Source organism: Lepidothrix coronata, unplaced genomic scaffold (genome assembly GCF_001604755.1).
Source record: "Lepidothrix coronata isolate B3197 unplaced genomic scaffold, Lepidothrix_coronata-1.0 Scaffold178, whole genome shotgun sequence".
Lineage (NCBI taxonomy): Eukaryota > Metazoa > Chordata > Aves > Passeriformes > Pipridae > Lepidothrix > Lepidothrix coronata.
Genome location: NW_016690358.1, coordinates 1,532,064 through 1,548,454, shown reverse-complemented (window position 1 = coordinate 1,548,454; position 16,391 = coordinate 1,532,064). Strand labels below are relative to the sequence as shown.

At 51.9% G+C, this 16,391-nt stretch overlaps 1 protein-coding gene across 5 annotated transcripts in view; it reads left to right on the top strand.

Moving 5' to 3' along the window:
- The window catches only part of PCDH1 (protocadherin 1), a 56,061-nt gene that overhangs the window by 31,543 nt on the left and 8,127 nt on the right, over nucleotides 1-16,391 (top strand). Inside the window, exon 5 of one of the 5 annotated variants that reach the window (XM_017830425.1) lies at nucleotides 8,222-8,549. The exons of the other annotated variants lie outside the window; for them this stretch is intronic. Within the exon in view, the coding sequence (XP_017685914.1) occupies nucleotides 8,222-8,229 (8 nt within the window). The 3' untranslated portion in view covers nucleotides 8,230-8,549. Of the gene's footprint in view, nucleotides 1-8,221; nucleotides 8,550-16,391 lie in introns of those variants that run through there. 5 annotated transcript variants of the gene reach the window in all.

Sequence of the window (16,391 nt, the reverse complement as noted above, 5' to 3'; positions counted from 1 at the left end):
GTTTCCCACGCTTTGCCTGCCCGAGGTGTGGCACGTCCGACCCCTCTGTGGCTCCAACAAAACCTTTTCGTCTCGTTTGTCCAGAGAAGGGTCATGCCTTGCTTCCAGCCACGTGGGATCACCATGACCTTTTGGGGACTGTCTCACCATGCCCTTGTCTCGGCTCAAGCAGCACCAGCCCCTCAAAGAGATCAGATCTTGTGTTTTTGTGAGGCTGGGAAGACTAAGCCATTCTTGACCTTATATTAAACTGAGGAGATGAATTGGATCCCACACACCCTATCTCGTGGCACGAGCACAAGACTGACACGACTGTGCATTTTCTAGGCTTTCATCTAGTTATAAATATCCAACATAACAGGGCTTCCATTGCTTTCTCCAGGAGATTATCCCTGCAGCCGAACCAATCTGATAAGCAAGTATGCAAGGCTATTTATAGCTTTTCAACTGGAAGACAGATCCATGCCTTTTCTTTGTAGATGGTTCTTCACTTGATTAACACACATATCAGTGTCCTCCTTTTTTGGACACTTTTTGCTGTGCAGACTGCAGTAAAATGCTGTATTGCAGGGGCTGAGCCAGGTCCTTTTCAGGAGGAATTATGATGTTCCTGACGAAGACTTCTCCAGGATCTTGGCACTCGTGTGCCAGCTCCTCAGCCAGCCCAGGTTTGCCATCCCTGGTATTTTACCTGGCTGCCCACTGTTTCCTCCCCAGCATTTTGCAGTGGTGTTACCCACTTTGGTGGGGTGTGCTGAGCTGGGAACGGAGCTCACTCTCCCACTTGGCCACCCGTTGCTTTCTCTGGAGACATCTGTTCCCCCTGCATCACAGATTTGCTTTAGTTGGAAGGAGCCTGGGAGTGATTGTGCTCTGCAGAGGATCTGCCCTGCCATAATGCACACAGAGCTTGGATTATGGCAGTGCCAGTCGCTCTCCATTGGCGATGGAGAGAATTTAGTAGGATTACAGGACCAATATGTGCAATTTAGGAAACGTTACATGGAGGCTGCTTCCCTCTGCTCCTGTGTGGTCCAGACGTACCCAAGATTATGATATATTGGATGAAGCCTTTTTGATTTGTGTTCTTCAGCCCTCTGAACAGGGGCAAACACTTAATCTGTTTTATCCCCGTTATTTAAAGTGGGGACCCCATGCCATTTTTAAATGCATTCTGTAACAACCCCGCTCTGAATATGTAATTAACAGTCATCTCCTGAGCTTTGGCACTGCACTTAGTGTGGTAGTATCTGTACTTCACAGATGTTAATGAGTTTATCCTCGCAGCTCCCCTTCCAGGGAAGAAACTCCACCGTAGGTGGGGGGATGAAACAGGAAATTATATTCTGCATTTTGGAGGTGTCTGCAAGCTCTGGGTGACCCCCAGATGAGCTGGCAGCTCCTCTGTCTGCTCTTTTCAGAAGGTGAGAACCTTCCCAGCGCTCCAGAGCCACGAGGCAGGTCTCCAGCTGCTCTTGGATGGTGAAGCCAAGGCTGTGCCGGCCGCCTCCAGGCAGCTGCTGATGCAGGAGGCGCGAGCAGCTCGGCTTTGGGACTTTGTGGCAGGGCTGCACGTAAAACCCTCTCGTCTGGTTCATAGCCACGGGCTTTTCTGACAAGACCAGCCTTCTCCTCGTGGTCCCCCACCTCCTCTGTACACCTCAGCACAGCCTGAGCAGATGAATTGAGATACCATTTCCCAGCTTTGACTGCTGGGCTTAATAAAACCCCGTCAGTGCAGATTTTTCTTTGTTTCAAGAGGGATTTAGGTTGATGCATTGTGAAGCCAGAGGAGCAGCTTCACAGCCATGAAATTCCACCCTGTGATTTCTGAGCACTCCTTTGGGAATATCCCACTTTGAGAGCAGATGGTGGCAAGTGTGTGAGACCCCAGGTGAGCCCTTCTAGTGGTAGGTCCTCTCTGCCTCCAGTTTCACCAGTCTACACTTAAATTCTGCTTCAGCTGCTCTACCTCCCACTTCTTTCCGTGGAGTCCTATGATACTGGTGTGTACTTGTAGATCAACATTCAAGCAAGTCACCAATTAAAGTTCTCTTTGATACACTCGAAAACTGAATCAACTCCCTCACTGTGAGCAGAGCCAAGGCAAGCTATTTTGGCAGCTGGGTCTCTCTTCCTCTCCTCCCACCCTTCCTCGTGCCCCTCCCAGCCATTGCCATCTGCTCCTGACACCACCACAGACCTGCAGCCCCTTTCCTGGGCAGCAGCAACATCTGGCACATCTTGGGTGTAATGTGCTGCTTTTTGGCAACCCTTGCAAAGGCAGTCTGGGGAGCATTTGTCCTCCTCCTCTTTGCTGCACTTCTGATTATAGTTCAAGTCTTCCCTTCCTTTGTATCATTTTTTTTTTTTCTCTGCATGACCATCAATTTGCCAACAACCTCTTAGCGGTGTGGACGTGTCCAGATGATGGTCCACAGCCCTCCAGCAGCACTCAGTGACATCTGTAGCAGGGATAACGTGCCTGCTTGTGTTTGTCTTCCCGGTCTCATGGTGCTCATGTGTGTCCATCGCTTGCAAACGCAGCGGCTCCTGGCTGGCACCGGGCTGTGTGTGCACCCTGCAGTGCCAGGGAACCACGGAGTGCTTTGGGTTGGAGATCAGCTAATTCCACCACCCTGCTGTGGGCAAGGACACCTTCCACTAGACCAGACATCCAGCCTGGCCTTGGACACTTCCAGGGATGGGGCAGCCACAGCTTCTCTGGGCAACCTGTGCCAGGGCCTCCCCACCCTCCCAGGGAACAATTTTTTCCTAACATCTAATCTAAACCTACTCTCTGTCAGTGGGAAGCCATTCCCCTTGTCCTGTCCCTCCATCCCTTGTCCCCAGTCCCTCTCCAGCTCTCCTGGAGCCCCTTTAGGCCCTGGAAGGGGCTCTCAGGTCTCCCTGGAGCCTTCTCTTCTCCAGGTGACCCCCCCAGCTCTCAGTCCCTTGAGAAGGTGGGTGGCTCAGAGGAGGACTCCCAAACCAACAGTCCCTTCTCCCTGCTCATGGTGAGGATGGATTTGCAGCACTGGGCAGCCACCACCTCCTGTCTCTGCTTAGTGCCAGTCCAGTCATGAGCTTCTTTTTAAGGCTCACACTGTGATTGTTGTTCAGATCCCTCCCAGCCAACAGATGGGACAAAAGAATTACCTTCTGCCTCCTTCTCTGGCACAGCCACTTGTCTAGATCTTAAAACCTATTCTTTTTTTTTCTACATTATCTTTAAATGTGCCTTTTGTCTTGCAGAAAGAGTTCCAGGCACATGTTCAGTCTGCAGAGCTTTTTTTCCAAACGTGCCCTGCAGCGGTTTTGCTTTGTAGCAGAGGGCTGGGAAATGCCTTGGAGTGGGCTCTGTCTGGGGTGCGGGATCTGAGCTCCCTGCTCTTCCTGGGCAATGCCAGGGTGCATGGACAGGTTGTCTGGTGCCCAGACCTCTTCTGTTACTGAAAGATCTCATACTTTCTGGGAGAAAATGGAGGGTATGGCGTGGGATGGGATAAAAGCTGCCATCCCTGGAATAAAGCTGGTCTGTGGCTGGCACTGGGCACCAGTCTGCCCTTGCTGACTGAGGGCCAGCAGGTCACACAACTGGCCAGCTGAGAACATCAGGTCTGGCTGGTGCCTGGACTCATCTCTAGCTGAGACATTGTGGTTTTGGGGTTTTTTAACTCATCTTCAGCCCTTTCCTTTTTAACACTTGACTTCAGGGCTGGAATTCCTTGCTGTTGCTGTTTTGTCCCTATTAGCAGTTTCCAGTGCTGCTCGGGTTTAGGGTGTGCACAGTCTCTGTGACCATCTCATCTGCCTCTACAAATCATGACTGGCTTCCTCAGTGATCTTCAGCTCTACAGGCATCTGCATTTCTCCATAAGAAATCGGGAGCTTGTCTGCTTTCCACCCTTAATGTTGGTTCATCCCCAAAGACAGCTCGTGATTTGCCTAATCACTGCTGAAGAGAGTTGTGGGAAAAAGATGTTTATCACCAGAGACAACATCCAACAGATTGCAAATGGCCATGGATTACACCACCTTGGTTTCAACACCCCATTTCTGCCTGAGCTGTAATTTCAAACTCGTTCTCACCCCGTGTCTTTATTTTCCATGGTTTCCAGCAGCCGTGTCTGGGTGAACTCTTATGAAAGAGCTGCTCAGGTCAGAGCAGTTGTGTCACGCCACGTCAACCAGGTCACCTTCCTTAATTGTCCCAAGAATCCCAGGGTAAACAGGGTACAGCTGTTTTTTCCTGCCCGGACTGAGTAAGGAGTACATTGCTACCAGCTACAGAGAATGCCTTTAATCCTCTCAAGACCTTCTAAGAAGGATGCTGCTTCCTTCAGACGTTGTCCAAAATAGCTTTAATAATTTATTTGGCAGTGTCTCTCCCGCCTCACAGGATTATGTGGTAGTGCACATATAAGATTGTCCTCAAGTTCTCCAAAGATCCTTTGCAGATCTTGGACACCTTTAAAGGAGTTATTCGAAGAAACCAAATTTCCCTGTTGGATTGTGATTCCTTTTTCCACCCTTTCTGTCCCTGAACTGTGGTTCCATTATGTGATTATGAAAGACCTGGGCAGTGCAGTCATTCTGAGTCAATGCCCAAGAGACGAAAAGCTCCATATTTCAGTAGGAAGGTGCCTTCTCTTGTAGAATATATGGGTCCCTATGGCTGTGTGTGTGCCTCCTGCATTCAAGATTGAATTTTTGGAGTTTTCTGTTATTCCTTGTGATCCTGTGAGCTCTTCCATTCCCTCTTGCTGTCTGTGGCAAGATGATGGAAATTAGTGAATGTCCTCTCCCTTGTTTTATGCCCTTCACATTCTTCCTGCTCTGAACTTACTGGATGGAGAAAATCTGATAGTTTTTCTTAATCTTTATTCTTTCTTCCATCTGGAAGCCCTACCCAATGTGATCCTCTCCCTGTACTGCCAGGAGGGCACATCTCAGGGGGGTGACCCTGCTCTAAATTTGCTGATTTACAGGGCAGTACTGCAGAGACCACAGGCCTGGAGAACACTGGAGAACAGCTGAAAGCTGCTGACCCCAAACTCACCTCACTCTTTAAAAACACTCTTCCCTCTTCACTAGGCTTGCTCAGCTCCATGGCAGACTTTGAGACTTTTCTTAAAGGAATCAGCTGCAAACAGATTGGAGAGCATCATTTTTTATCTAAGAACTACAAATGAGCTCATGCAGGGATGATGACTTCTGCTGGCCCAGGGAAGGGAGGACTTCCCAGTCTCCCAGATCAGGGAGACCAAACAGCATCAGGCACCTCTTCCAGTCCAGGGCAGGAACACTTTCCACCACCGTTTGACCTCAGCAGACCTGGGGAAGGGTTGTAGCTCTCACATGGCAGGACATGCCCTCCTGTACCCTGGTGGCATTAAACCAGGGAACTCAGTCCACACAGGACTTGATATTTTACTTTTGCCTGGAAACGGCTGCAAATTCCGATGCAAATGCCCATGCAAACGGTCATGCACAGCTATTCTTATCTCTGGACCAAATCTAAACATCCCTTCTTTGGTATAAAGCCTATTTTCCAAAAATACTTTATGTCATCCTCAAACTATTCATGGCTTCAACTCAAGTTCATTAAACTGTGTTACAGGAAGAAATTTTCCAAATTAGAATCCGCGATGGGAACGAGAGGGTGGGTCCTTCCCTTGTGCCATGTTGTTCTCCAGAGAGGACATTTCCTCAGAGTGGGGGGTTGGATGAAGCTCTGTCAGACCCTTCTTTTGTGTTTTCTACCACATTTTAGAATATGCACTCGAACAGACCTTGAGCCCCAGTGTCCCACCTTTGGACAGGTGCTCCATGTGATGTCCACGGGGAAGAGCCAGGAATGGGAATTGTGAGCCTTCCTGTTGATGAGCCACAGCACCCTCCCCATATGTTTTGGTAGCAGAAGTGCCAAAAAGAGGCAGGTCCCCTCCTCTCTGTCCTGGTTTGCTCATTCCTGTGCCCTGTTGTGCCAACACAGCTGCCTGGCCAGCTGGACCGGGGAGCTGAGCAGGCTGAAGTTTTTGCTGGATCAAATTTTTTTTTTTTTTTGGCCATATTACTCTTCAGGCAGAGCAGTTTTCCTAACCTGACTGCTCCGTGGCTCCACGAAGCGCTGAACTAGCAGGAGCAGGGATTTTGCAGGAGCTGAGGTCGACGTTCGGGTTTCGAACACGTCTAAACCAGAAAAAGCGACCAAGTGTAAAAGCAACAGACAACCAAGATCCCTCAGCAGCCCCAGACTATTTGTTGTTTTCAAAGACCTGCTTCCTTAGAAAGCTCCTTTTGAAGTAATTTGACGTGCCATTTCCAGCTCCTGTGTGATCTACCGCAGTTATTTCCCCTTTATCTGCCTCCAAATGCTCCTGGATGTCTCTATAAACCTGCCTGGCAGTGCCTCTGCCCATGTAAGGGGACCTGCATTAGTGGGGGATTTAAACTTAATGCCAGAGAAGCTTACAGAGTCTCCCATTTGAGCTTCTTGAGGACTTCACACTGCATTTTCTTTCTCATAAAAATAGCATGTGTCTGAGTTTGAAGGATCGGTCAGATCCCTCACATGGAAAATCCCTCTCATCGGCATGAGATAGAGGATAAGGGATTCATCCCTGTCCCCGGTGAAATCAATGGGAGCTTTGCTATTGAGACAGGTCAAATGTCAGTCTCAGTTGTTCGCTCTTCCCCAGGATTTTATCCTTTGTGCTCTCACTATTAAAGGATCTCTCTTCCTGTCTCCTTCCCACAAGCTCTCATCCATCCTGATTTGAAGTCACCTCCATTAAGTGCCTGTAACGCCGGCGCTTTGCTCTGCTCGCGGAGAGGACACTCCATAAATCTCACATTAGTCATGGCATGTGGAGAGCGATCCCAGGGATAGGCTGCTTTGACTCAGAGGTTACCAAACCGTATCAGCCCCTGCATTTGCCTCTCCTTTCAGAGAGAGCTGAGTGTCCCCAGCAGGAGCCAGGGCTCATTTCGTGTGAGCTGATGCAGCCACAGGGATGGGCCGGCACAGCAGCGGCGTGGGCAGGCCATGTGGTGGGCTGGTCCTTCTTCCCTGGGCTTCCTTTCCAGCACCTCTGTCTTGTCTGAGCAGGACAAGGATCTTTCCCCCCAGAAATGGGGGAAATTTGTGTGCCTTACGGCTGGAGGGCTTTCCCAGGACAGGTCTCGGGAACACGCAGTGACAAGTTGTCCCTGTATGTTGTTACTGGGACCCAGTGGGATGGAGAAGGGGCTGTGCCTTTGCACTGGGTACAAGGCTTCCCAAAGAATCTCTGTGGTGCACTTCAGCCTGGTGGAAAAGGAGGGCTGCACCTCGCTGGTGGAAGCAGCCCAGGGGGCTGATGGAGACTTAGTGGGGGCTCCTTCCACTGCTGTGTCATGAAAACCAAACAGCCACATCTTGTTCTTGGGCTTGGAGGCCAAGAATAGGGAAATGTCCCTCCACAGTGCTCACCTCCAGGTTGTGCCCGGGCTCTTTTCTGGCAGGGAGCTGCTCTGAACCAGGTGAAAGCAGATCAACATCAAAATGAGCCAGGCAATGAGGACAGTGCTCGTGGTGGGTCTTGGAGATGCTCAGATTTACACTTGTGACCCCTACTCCAGTGTAAAACTGGCATTATCACATTAAAATAACGTTAAAATAATTTCACTTTTAAACTAATTTGGGTAAACTGGTAGAAAGGCTGTGAATCAGGAAAAAATCAGCTCAGATGGCCCATGTGTGAGACGTGTGCCTCTGTTGTAGCCTGTGCTCTGTACTTATTCAGATATAAAAGGTAAAATGTTCTTACATGGATGGCCATGAACCCTCTGTACCAGGAACAGTGGGAGAGGCTGGGGAAGGGATCCAGCAGAGAAGGGATCCAGGATGCTGGAGGACAGGGACTCAGGTCCATAGGAAGGAGCAGCAGTTCTCCATGGGTTGGATGTCTGGGGCTGGTTTAGAACAACCTTATTTTGAAGTGGAGAAACAGGGAGGCAGCGAGAGAAAGGAGGAGAGGGTTAGGATCTGATATTTGTTCAGGGATGTGTCAGAACGGCATGTCGAGTTGTTTTATAGCTGCTGAGGAAAGAGAAGATGGAGTAGGGAATGTAAAATGACAGAGAGTGAGTAGATGTGATATTTGCCTGATGTATTTTGCTGGTAATTAGTGTAATGCCAATTAGACATAAGTAATCTTTTTTTTTTCTTCTTCAGCTGTATAAATTATTGCTTGAAAATATGCCAACTAAAACCAAGATATTAAACTTTGAGTGATATGGAGATCTCTGTTCCTTGAGGATCTCTAGATGAAATTACCCAGACAACAGGGATCTTGACAAAGGCAAGACTTATTATATCTAGAAAGAAAATGAATAAAAGCAAAAGGAATTGTGTATTCCATGTCTAGCATCTTGCTGCTTATTAACCACACAGGAAGGGGCCCCCACAGAGATGCAGCTACATCAGTGAGAGAAGGCAAATATCTTGCCTTTCCTGCAAACAATGCGGCTTCCAGGCTATTGTTCCCCCTATCAGCTTCCTCAGCAGCCAGATCCTGAACCCTTCCCGTGTTCAGGCAGCTCCCTGCTGCAGGTAAACCCTGCCACCCACCCACACACATCCCATTTTTCATCCCCCAAGCCCTGTTTTCTCTCTGTGCTCACCCACATCGTGAGGCACAGGACCGGTGTTGTTCTGCCTCTCGCTCCCCGGGGACATAAACCTCTTTAATGATGATGAACAGCTTCCTTCAAAGGGTCAATTGCTGATCCTGCACCTCTCAAATCACGCTTCCCTTCGAGCTCTCTCCCTGTCCAGCTCTGGGCTGCTCTTTCCGACAGGTACAGGCAGCTCTGCCTGATGCTGCACACGTTTTGCCACGGACTGTGCGGCGGGAGCAGAGCTGCTGGTACCAACCCCTCCCTGTCGGAAAAGGATTACTCCAAAGATGATGCCCTTGGACCGATTCTGGACATTTTCACACGTCTCCGTTGGACTGTGAAATCGAAATCTCCTCGTGATCATCCTGCTGCCCCCCTCCTGCTGTGCTTTGGGGGTGGCAGAGCTGGCACATCCCGTCTGCCAGTCTGCCTCTAACGGGGGGGTGCTGACGGATCCCGATTGTCCCGCCCGGATCTCAGGCACTGGGATTAATCCTCGCTCGCTCTTTAAAGTGTGTTTTATTCATCTGGTGCCTTTAGGACAGCCTCTGGCAGGCCTCCCTCGAGTGGTGCAAACTTTATTGCATCTAACCTCCAGCAGCCTGTAAACTGCAGCACCCAGGGGCAGCTGGAGGTTGATATTCCCTATCGGAAGTGATTATCTGCCTTTTTCCCACTTTCCCACAAGAGCATCTTTCTGCCACCCCAATAACAAACATAAGGCAGAGCAATATTCATCAGGATCTGATTTTTTTCCCCAAATAACTTGTGTGCCTCCATTCCTAAGCCTCCCCATATCCCCGTTTTCTCCTTTCACCTGCTGCATTGGTGTTGATACCTTCCAATTTTCAGGAGGAGGTGACTTCTCCCCAACCCTGGCCATCAGGGCAGCAGATCCTTTCAGTGCCCGGGTGGGAATGGTGCCAGAAGCATGGCAAGTGGTCCGATTGAGAAATGTTAACCACCTGGGTTGATTCCTTGGCACGTCTTTTGGCTGCACCACAGGAGGATCTGACCAGTGCATATGCTGCCTCTGCCACGTGCCAGCCACAGAATCTCTCCCCGTTTTGCTTCCACTGCAGATTTTCAGCCTGTGACTGAGTCTGTGGGCGTTTGAGGCGTCAATAATGAGCATTTTCAGCTGGGTTTGTGGCACGTCTCCTCACTGCAGAGAAAGGGGCTGGGCAGTTCAGGGGTTCAGGCTCTCCTGCATGGGCTGCTCCTGATCTTTGAGCAATCAGCAGTCAGACGTCCTCGTTTGGTGTCGGATCATTCCTCCCAAGTTTCCTGGCTGTATCCCTGGTCTAATGCTCACAGAACTGCTGCATGTTGGATTTCACGTGTGTTTGGTTCCCTGGGGGCTGGCTGGGGTGTCCAGGGCTGTGTGTCCACCCTCCCTCAGCGGACAGGCATCTCCCTCTCAGGGCAGCCCAAGAGCACCAGCCCTGGATTTAGTGCCCATCCCCTGGTCCTTCAAACAGCCACCACGAATTCGGGCAGGGGTCTGACCTCTTCCTCCTCGGTGTCTGCAGTGTGGCTCAGGCAACCAGCACGTTCCTGCAGTCAGAACAGACTGTAAAAGAGCTGAAATGACATGTGAGTGTGCTCACTTCACTCTGAGCAGCCCAGGAAAGAACCATGGGAAGAAAACAAAGCATCCGCATGCAAATCCATACTGTCATTTCCTCTCCCAGTTTCCTTGGGGTTTGGCTTGACTATCTTCCAAGGGCTCTTCCTTCTGCCTGCTCTGCTTCTCTCCGAGTGGTCTGGCTTTCCTTTGTTTCCAGATCCCCTTGTTGAGGGGAGCCCTTTTCATAAACTTGTGATTTCTTTTGTCAGTTAAACACCTACCTGACTTCAAAGGCCTGGAGCAGAGCTTTGCTGAGTGGCTGCCGGCCCCCCTGCACGAACAATTTCCCCCCATCCATTGTCCTGCCAGGGAAAGATTATTAAATTGTTGATGGAGCTTAACAATGGTTTTGTTCAAAGGCAGACATGCGTACGCCGGCTCTTTTCTCCTTGACACAAGAGCTTTAGTACGGGGAACAATGAAAGGCAGCCACCAAGGAGCAAACACAGAGAGGGCTCATAAAGCCACACCAGTAGTCCCCAGTCCCTGTGCACACGACCTGGTGCTCCTTGCAGTTCACTCCTTGGCTGTGCGTGTGGCTGCCTGGCTGTAGGTGAGGTGAGAGGACTGAAAATGAACTAAAAATAGTTAAAATATTGTGTGTTAATACTTGCTTATGTGATTAGGGCACGAGGAGGATTGAGGAACTAGCAGGTGGTGGGAGGTGGTCACCCTTCCCATAGAATCACAGAATCATTAAGGTTGGTAAACCTCTAAGATCATCAAGTCCAACCGTTCCCCAGCACTGCCAAGGCCACCACTAACCCATGTCCCCAGGTGCCACACCCACACGGCTTTTAAATCCCTCCAAGGTGACTCCACCAGTGCCCTGGGCAGCTGTGCCAGGGCCTGACAACCCTCTCCGTGAAAAAATTTTCCCTGACGTTCAACCTGAACCTTCCCTGGCACAACTTGAGGCCATTTCCTCTCATCCTGTCCCTTATTCTCTGGGAGCAGCGCCTGACCTCCCCCTGGCTCCCCCCTCCTGTCAGGGAGAAGAGAGGGTCCCCCCTCTTTTCTCCAGGCTGAGCCCCCCCAGCTCCCTCAGCTGCTCCTCAGGAGACTCGTGCTCCCGGTTCCAGGAGCAGGGCTGTGCAGTGCTGGCACGGGGCTGAACCCACGGCTCCATTCCTCCCGCTCTGAGCGTGCCAAGCACACACACACATCCCCCAGCCAGGCTGTGCCTTTGGAGCAGCCCTGGGAACCTGCAAGGAGGATCATTCCGTAGGCTCTGCAGCCTCGGGCTGCCTGACATTTTGTATTGTACAGACTTACTTTCGATTGCTTATCACTGCAGCTGATTTCCAACACTAAAGCTTCAATTTTCCATGCTGGGTTTCCCTCAGGTTGATTTCTTTTTCTGTTTTTCTTAAGTTTTAGCAGAGCTGTTCCAGCTGGTTTCTGAGAACAAGACATGCCGCCTGAGCCCTGCTAACAAACTGATTATGAGAATTTCTTTTCAAGACCCATTAGCTTAACCATGCTTTGGAAGAGAGGTGTGGAATTTGGCATGGAAGCTCTCAGTATCAGTTGGGGGTTGCTTGCCCCAAAATGACTGAGCCTTTCATTGATTGTACTCCAGCACCATTCCCTGGGGAGCTGTGCCCACACACCCTTGTGTGGCCTTCAAGCAACAGCATTTCCAGGGTTTATGCATCAGGGGAATCATCAGGGGAACGGATTCCCACTGACAGAGAGTAGGTTTAGATTAGATGTTAGGAAAAAATTGTTCCCTGGGAGGGTGGGGAGGCCCTGGCACAGGTTGCCCAGAGAAGCTGTGGCTGCCCCTGGATCCCTGGAAGTGTCCAAGGCCAGGTTGGACGGGGCTTGGAGCAACCTGGGCTGGTGGAAGGTGTCCCTGTCCATGGCAGGAGGGTTGGAACGAGATGAGCTTTCAGGTTCCTTCCAAGCCAAACCGTTCTGTGATTCTATGATCCATGTCCTCCTTTGGAGACCTGGTGCAGGACTTTGCTGCTGTTGCTTGAGGGACATCCCTCCTGGTTCTTGATGACCATCCATCCTGTTGCTTGGTGGCATCCCTCCTGGATGTGCCCCTTCCCCAGTACTCTGGGGATGCCCCATTTTCTTTGGTCACAGCAAAGAAAATTCTTTTCTGGTACAGCATGGCATGGGTTGCCCTTTTCCTCTGGGAGGGTCGAGCATGGCTTGCTCTGCCACAGGGGGCTTGTAGCTCGCCTGGGCTCTGGTGTCAGGGTGCTCCTGGGGGTGCCTTGCTGGGAGCAGTGATGTGATTGTTTGAGCAGCGTGTGCCCAGATGGGCAAGAAGGCCAAGGGCACCTGGTTTGTATCAAAAATAGTGTGATCAGCAGGACCAGGGCAGGGACTGTCCCCTTTGCTGGCACTGCTGAGGCCCCTCCAGGGCTGTGCCCAGTTCTGGGCCCTCATGGAAGAGAGACATTGAGGGGCTGGAGAGAGTCCAGAGCTGGGAATGGAGCTGGGGAAGGGGTTGGAGCAGCAGGAGCAGCTGAGGGAGCTGGGGGGGCTCAGCCTGGAGAAAAGGAGGCTCAGGGGGGACCTTCTGGCTCTGCAACTCCCTGACTGGAGGGGGGAGCTGGGGGGGTCAGGCTCTGCTCCCAGGGAACAAGGGACAGGAGGAGAGGGAACGGCCTCCAGCTGTGCCAGGGGAGGGCCAGGTTGGACATGAGGAGGAATTTCTGCCTGGAAAGGTGGTCAGGCACTGGAAGGAGCTGCCCAGGGAGGTGGTGGAGTCCCTGGAGGTGTTCAAGGAGTGGGATGTGGCACTCAGTGCTCTGGGCTGGGGGACAAGGTGGGGATTGCTCAATGGCTGAACTCAGTGACCTTGGAGGTCTTTTCCAACCTCAATGATTCTGTGAATTTTTGGTTCTGTGGGAAACCTGCCTTGGGGCAGGTGGGGGGTCCAGGGTCCTGTTTCTGCTGGGAGATGGAGCCAGCCTGTAGTGCCTCCCAGCCAAGGCAGCTTCCTTGGCTCACTCCCAGGCTGGCACCGTGGAATTCCACCTGGAGCACAGAGGACCCCGTGTCCCCCCCTCCACACAGCACCAGGGCTGGCAGCCTGGGGTCCCTCTGGCCTCCCAGTCCCTGGGCTGCCAACACAGAGGGACTCTTTCTTTGTCTTCTTCTCCCTTTTATTGTCCTTCCTGGGGCCTGTTCTCTGCCCTTCTGCTTCTTCCCTGGCGAGCTGGCAGAGGCTGCCTCAAGCTCCAGTGCCCTCCGTGATTAGCTGCTGCCAGGAAGGGAAGCACGACTGCAGCTTTAATTAAATGATAAGGGCAGAGCCCCGGAAGTGGGGAGATAAGTGCAGTGGTGTCTGCCACCACACTTGCCCAGGCTCTTTCTAATTAGCTTTGAGAAGCTCTGGAGAGGAGGATTAACCCTTGGAGGGAGGCTGGGTGCAGCGGTGAGCTGCAGCACATGGAGGGTGCTGTGCCATCCCAAGGGATGGGGGGCTGCAGTTCCCCTGGAAGCATGTGTGGGATGTGGGCTGGAGGGGATCCCTCTGTGTGCTCCCCCGAGCCCCGGATCCTGAGCAGGGGGGAGAGGTCAGGGAGGATCAGACCCAGCCTTTCACAGGCTCGGGCACAAGTCAGAGCTCAAGGATTAGGTGCCCAGGTTCCTTTTGTAAGAAGCATTTGCTGGTCTAACACACCCCATGGGTGTGGGGTGAGTGTCCCCAGCCCCAGGAGCAGGGACAGGAGTGCAGGGCACAATCCTTCCATGGGTCACATCTCCAGTCCCCTCTGGAACCACGGTGTGTCTCAGTGATGCTCTGAGGGGGGGGACTTGGGGAGATGGGATAAGAGGAGCACTGTATGTCACCAACCCATAATGACATGGACCAGGAGCTCTCCCGGACCTGGTGCCACAGGGTGGCACAACCTGTCCCTCACCCAGATGCAGCTGGAGAGTCTGGAGGGCTGGAGGAGGGCACCTCGGCTGTGGCACTGTGTCACTGGGTCAGTGGGTGGCCAGAGCTCTCAGTGGCACAGGTGACACTCTCCCCAGTGGCCCCTTCTGGCCACCCCCTTCCCATCAACTGGCAGCACACTGGCACCCTGAGCATGCCAGGGAGCCCTGGGACGGGCTCCCTGTGTCCCCAGGGAGCCTCTGGCTGGAGAGCAGGACAGGGCACCCCCCCAGAGCCAGGCTGGGACCCCCACCGGGAGGAATCCGGAGCACTGGAGGCATCCATCAGCAAAGGCAAGGTGGGGATGGGGACGGAGCAATTGTGGAGGTATTTGGGCAGCAGGAATGCGCATACAAGGCATGCATGAGCTGGCGGCCCCCGGGGAGAGCAGGTGCTGCTGCTCCCCGATGGCATTTACATAACCATCATTAGCTCCTGCGAGAGAGGCTCCAAAGCCCTCTGTGTGCTCCCACCTGTCCCTTTTCCACGGGCAGGGCTGGAAGAAGGGCAGCTCCACCGACTCCTTGTCAGGACCTTTGTGTGCTCCTGAAGGTCCCACAGGAGCTGTCACTCGCTGAGGGTGGATGTTGCAGCAGCAAACTGTGAGGAGAGGAGATGGTTTGGTTACTGCACACTTTGGTTTGCGGGTCTCCTCGACCTTTCTGGTGGCTATTTGTGCAATGTCTGTTGTCTGTCATGATTGACCAGAGAGTTTGGATATAAGGATTTCGTTTTGGAGCTGGATTTCTTCGTTTTATTTGTCAGTGAAGAGGATTGCCCAGCAATGCTTATCACCCGGTTTCAGTTGCTGGAAGTTTTAACTGCAAGGACCCAATTTTTCACAGTGGACATGTGCCACATACCAAATATTTTGAAAGGTGCCAGTGAAATCTGCCCAGGTATTTCACTTCCAAAAGGAGGTAGGAAAGGAAATTGCCAGTTTTTCCTCGTTAGGAAAACAACCCCCTTAACCTCCAGCCCCTTCTTTAGAGGAGCAATTTTCTGTGATCTCTTGACCCTTTCTTTGTACCTTCCCCAATTTCTGCAGCCTCTGGGGCAGAGTCTCACCGAGAAAGCATCTTCTTCCTGAAAAGCCTGTTATATCTCCAGGTGGTTTTGTCCTCTCTGTGGGAGGCACAAAGTGTGGGAGGCACAAAGTGTGGGAGGCACAAAGGGACCCCGAGGAAAGTATTTCCCCCCAGAGTGTAACTCTGGTCTGCCTCATGAAGCAGGCTTCCATGAAGTGAATTAAGACTGCATGGACAATCCTAATTTTGGCATTTCCTAACCTTTGAACCCTGTAATCCTATTAAGGTACTTCTTAACATAATTATTCAGTAGTTTAATGTAATAATTCTGCTTTTTATAGTCCAGTGAAGGTTGAAGCCCCACTGTGCCAGGGTAAAAGATCATGTGAGTGGCACCACAAGCACAAAATCTGTTATAGGAGGATTGAATTTGTTTTGCTGGGTATCACAGGGATTGCGGTGAAGCTGGAGGGCAGGTGGGGATTTTGGGAGCTCTGTGGGTACCACAGTGTGTTGCTGAGCCCTGTGAGCCCTTCCTGATCCCCGCAGGAACACGGTCAGTGTCCAGAAACATCCATCTGAGAGCTCTGCCTCCCGTTGCTGTGGCGATGTGGCTGCTGTCACACAGTGGTGTAATTGCAGCAGGGAGGTGGTTCCTGACGCTCCAGCTCCGGCAAACACGGGAAGAACACGTCCCCTGGGAGCCCGGGCTCGGGCCCTCGCTGCCGACAAAGCGCTCCAGCACTACCTGTGCCGGTGCTGCTGAGGCTGGTGGGTGCATCTGTCCACATTCATTACGTGCTGGTTCTGCTGGGATACCCTTGGCAGGAGCTGGGAAGTCGTTTGCCGCGGAGCTGCAGCTCGTGTGAGTGTTGTAATACACTCCAGAGGCCACGGTTTGATCCGTGTGCGCATCTGGGGGCTGACAGGCCATTAACTCCGGAGCCAGCTGTCTGTGCCGGTGTAGCTACTATTGTTTAGCAAGAGGGGAGAGATGCTCCGTGCGGTAGGGTCTGGGGGAGATGGCTCTGTGTGTTATATCTCATGACTTCAGTGCCAGGAGAGATCCATCTGCGTGCTGGCACCAGCCCGAGGATGCCTCAGTATTTACTGGAAGAGCGGGTGTTGCTCGTTATTGCCCCGAGAGCTGTAGGTGTGG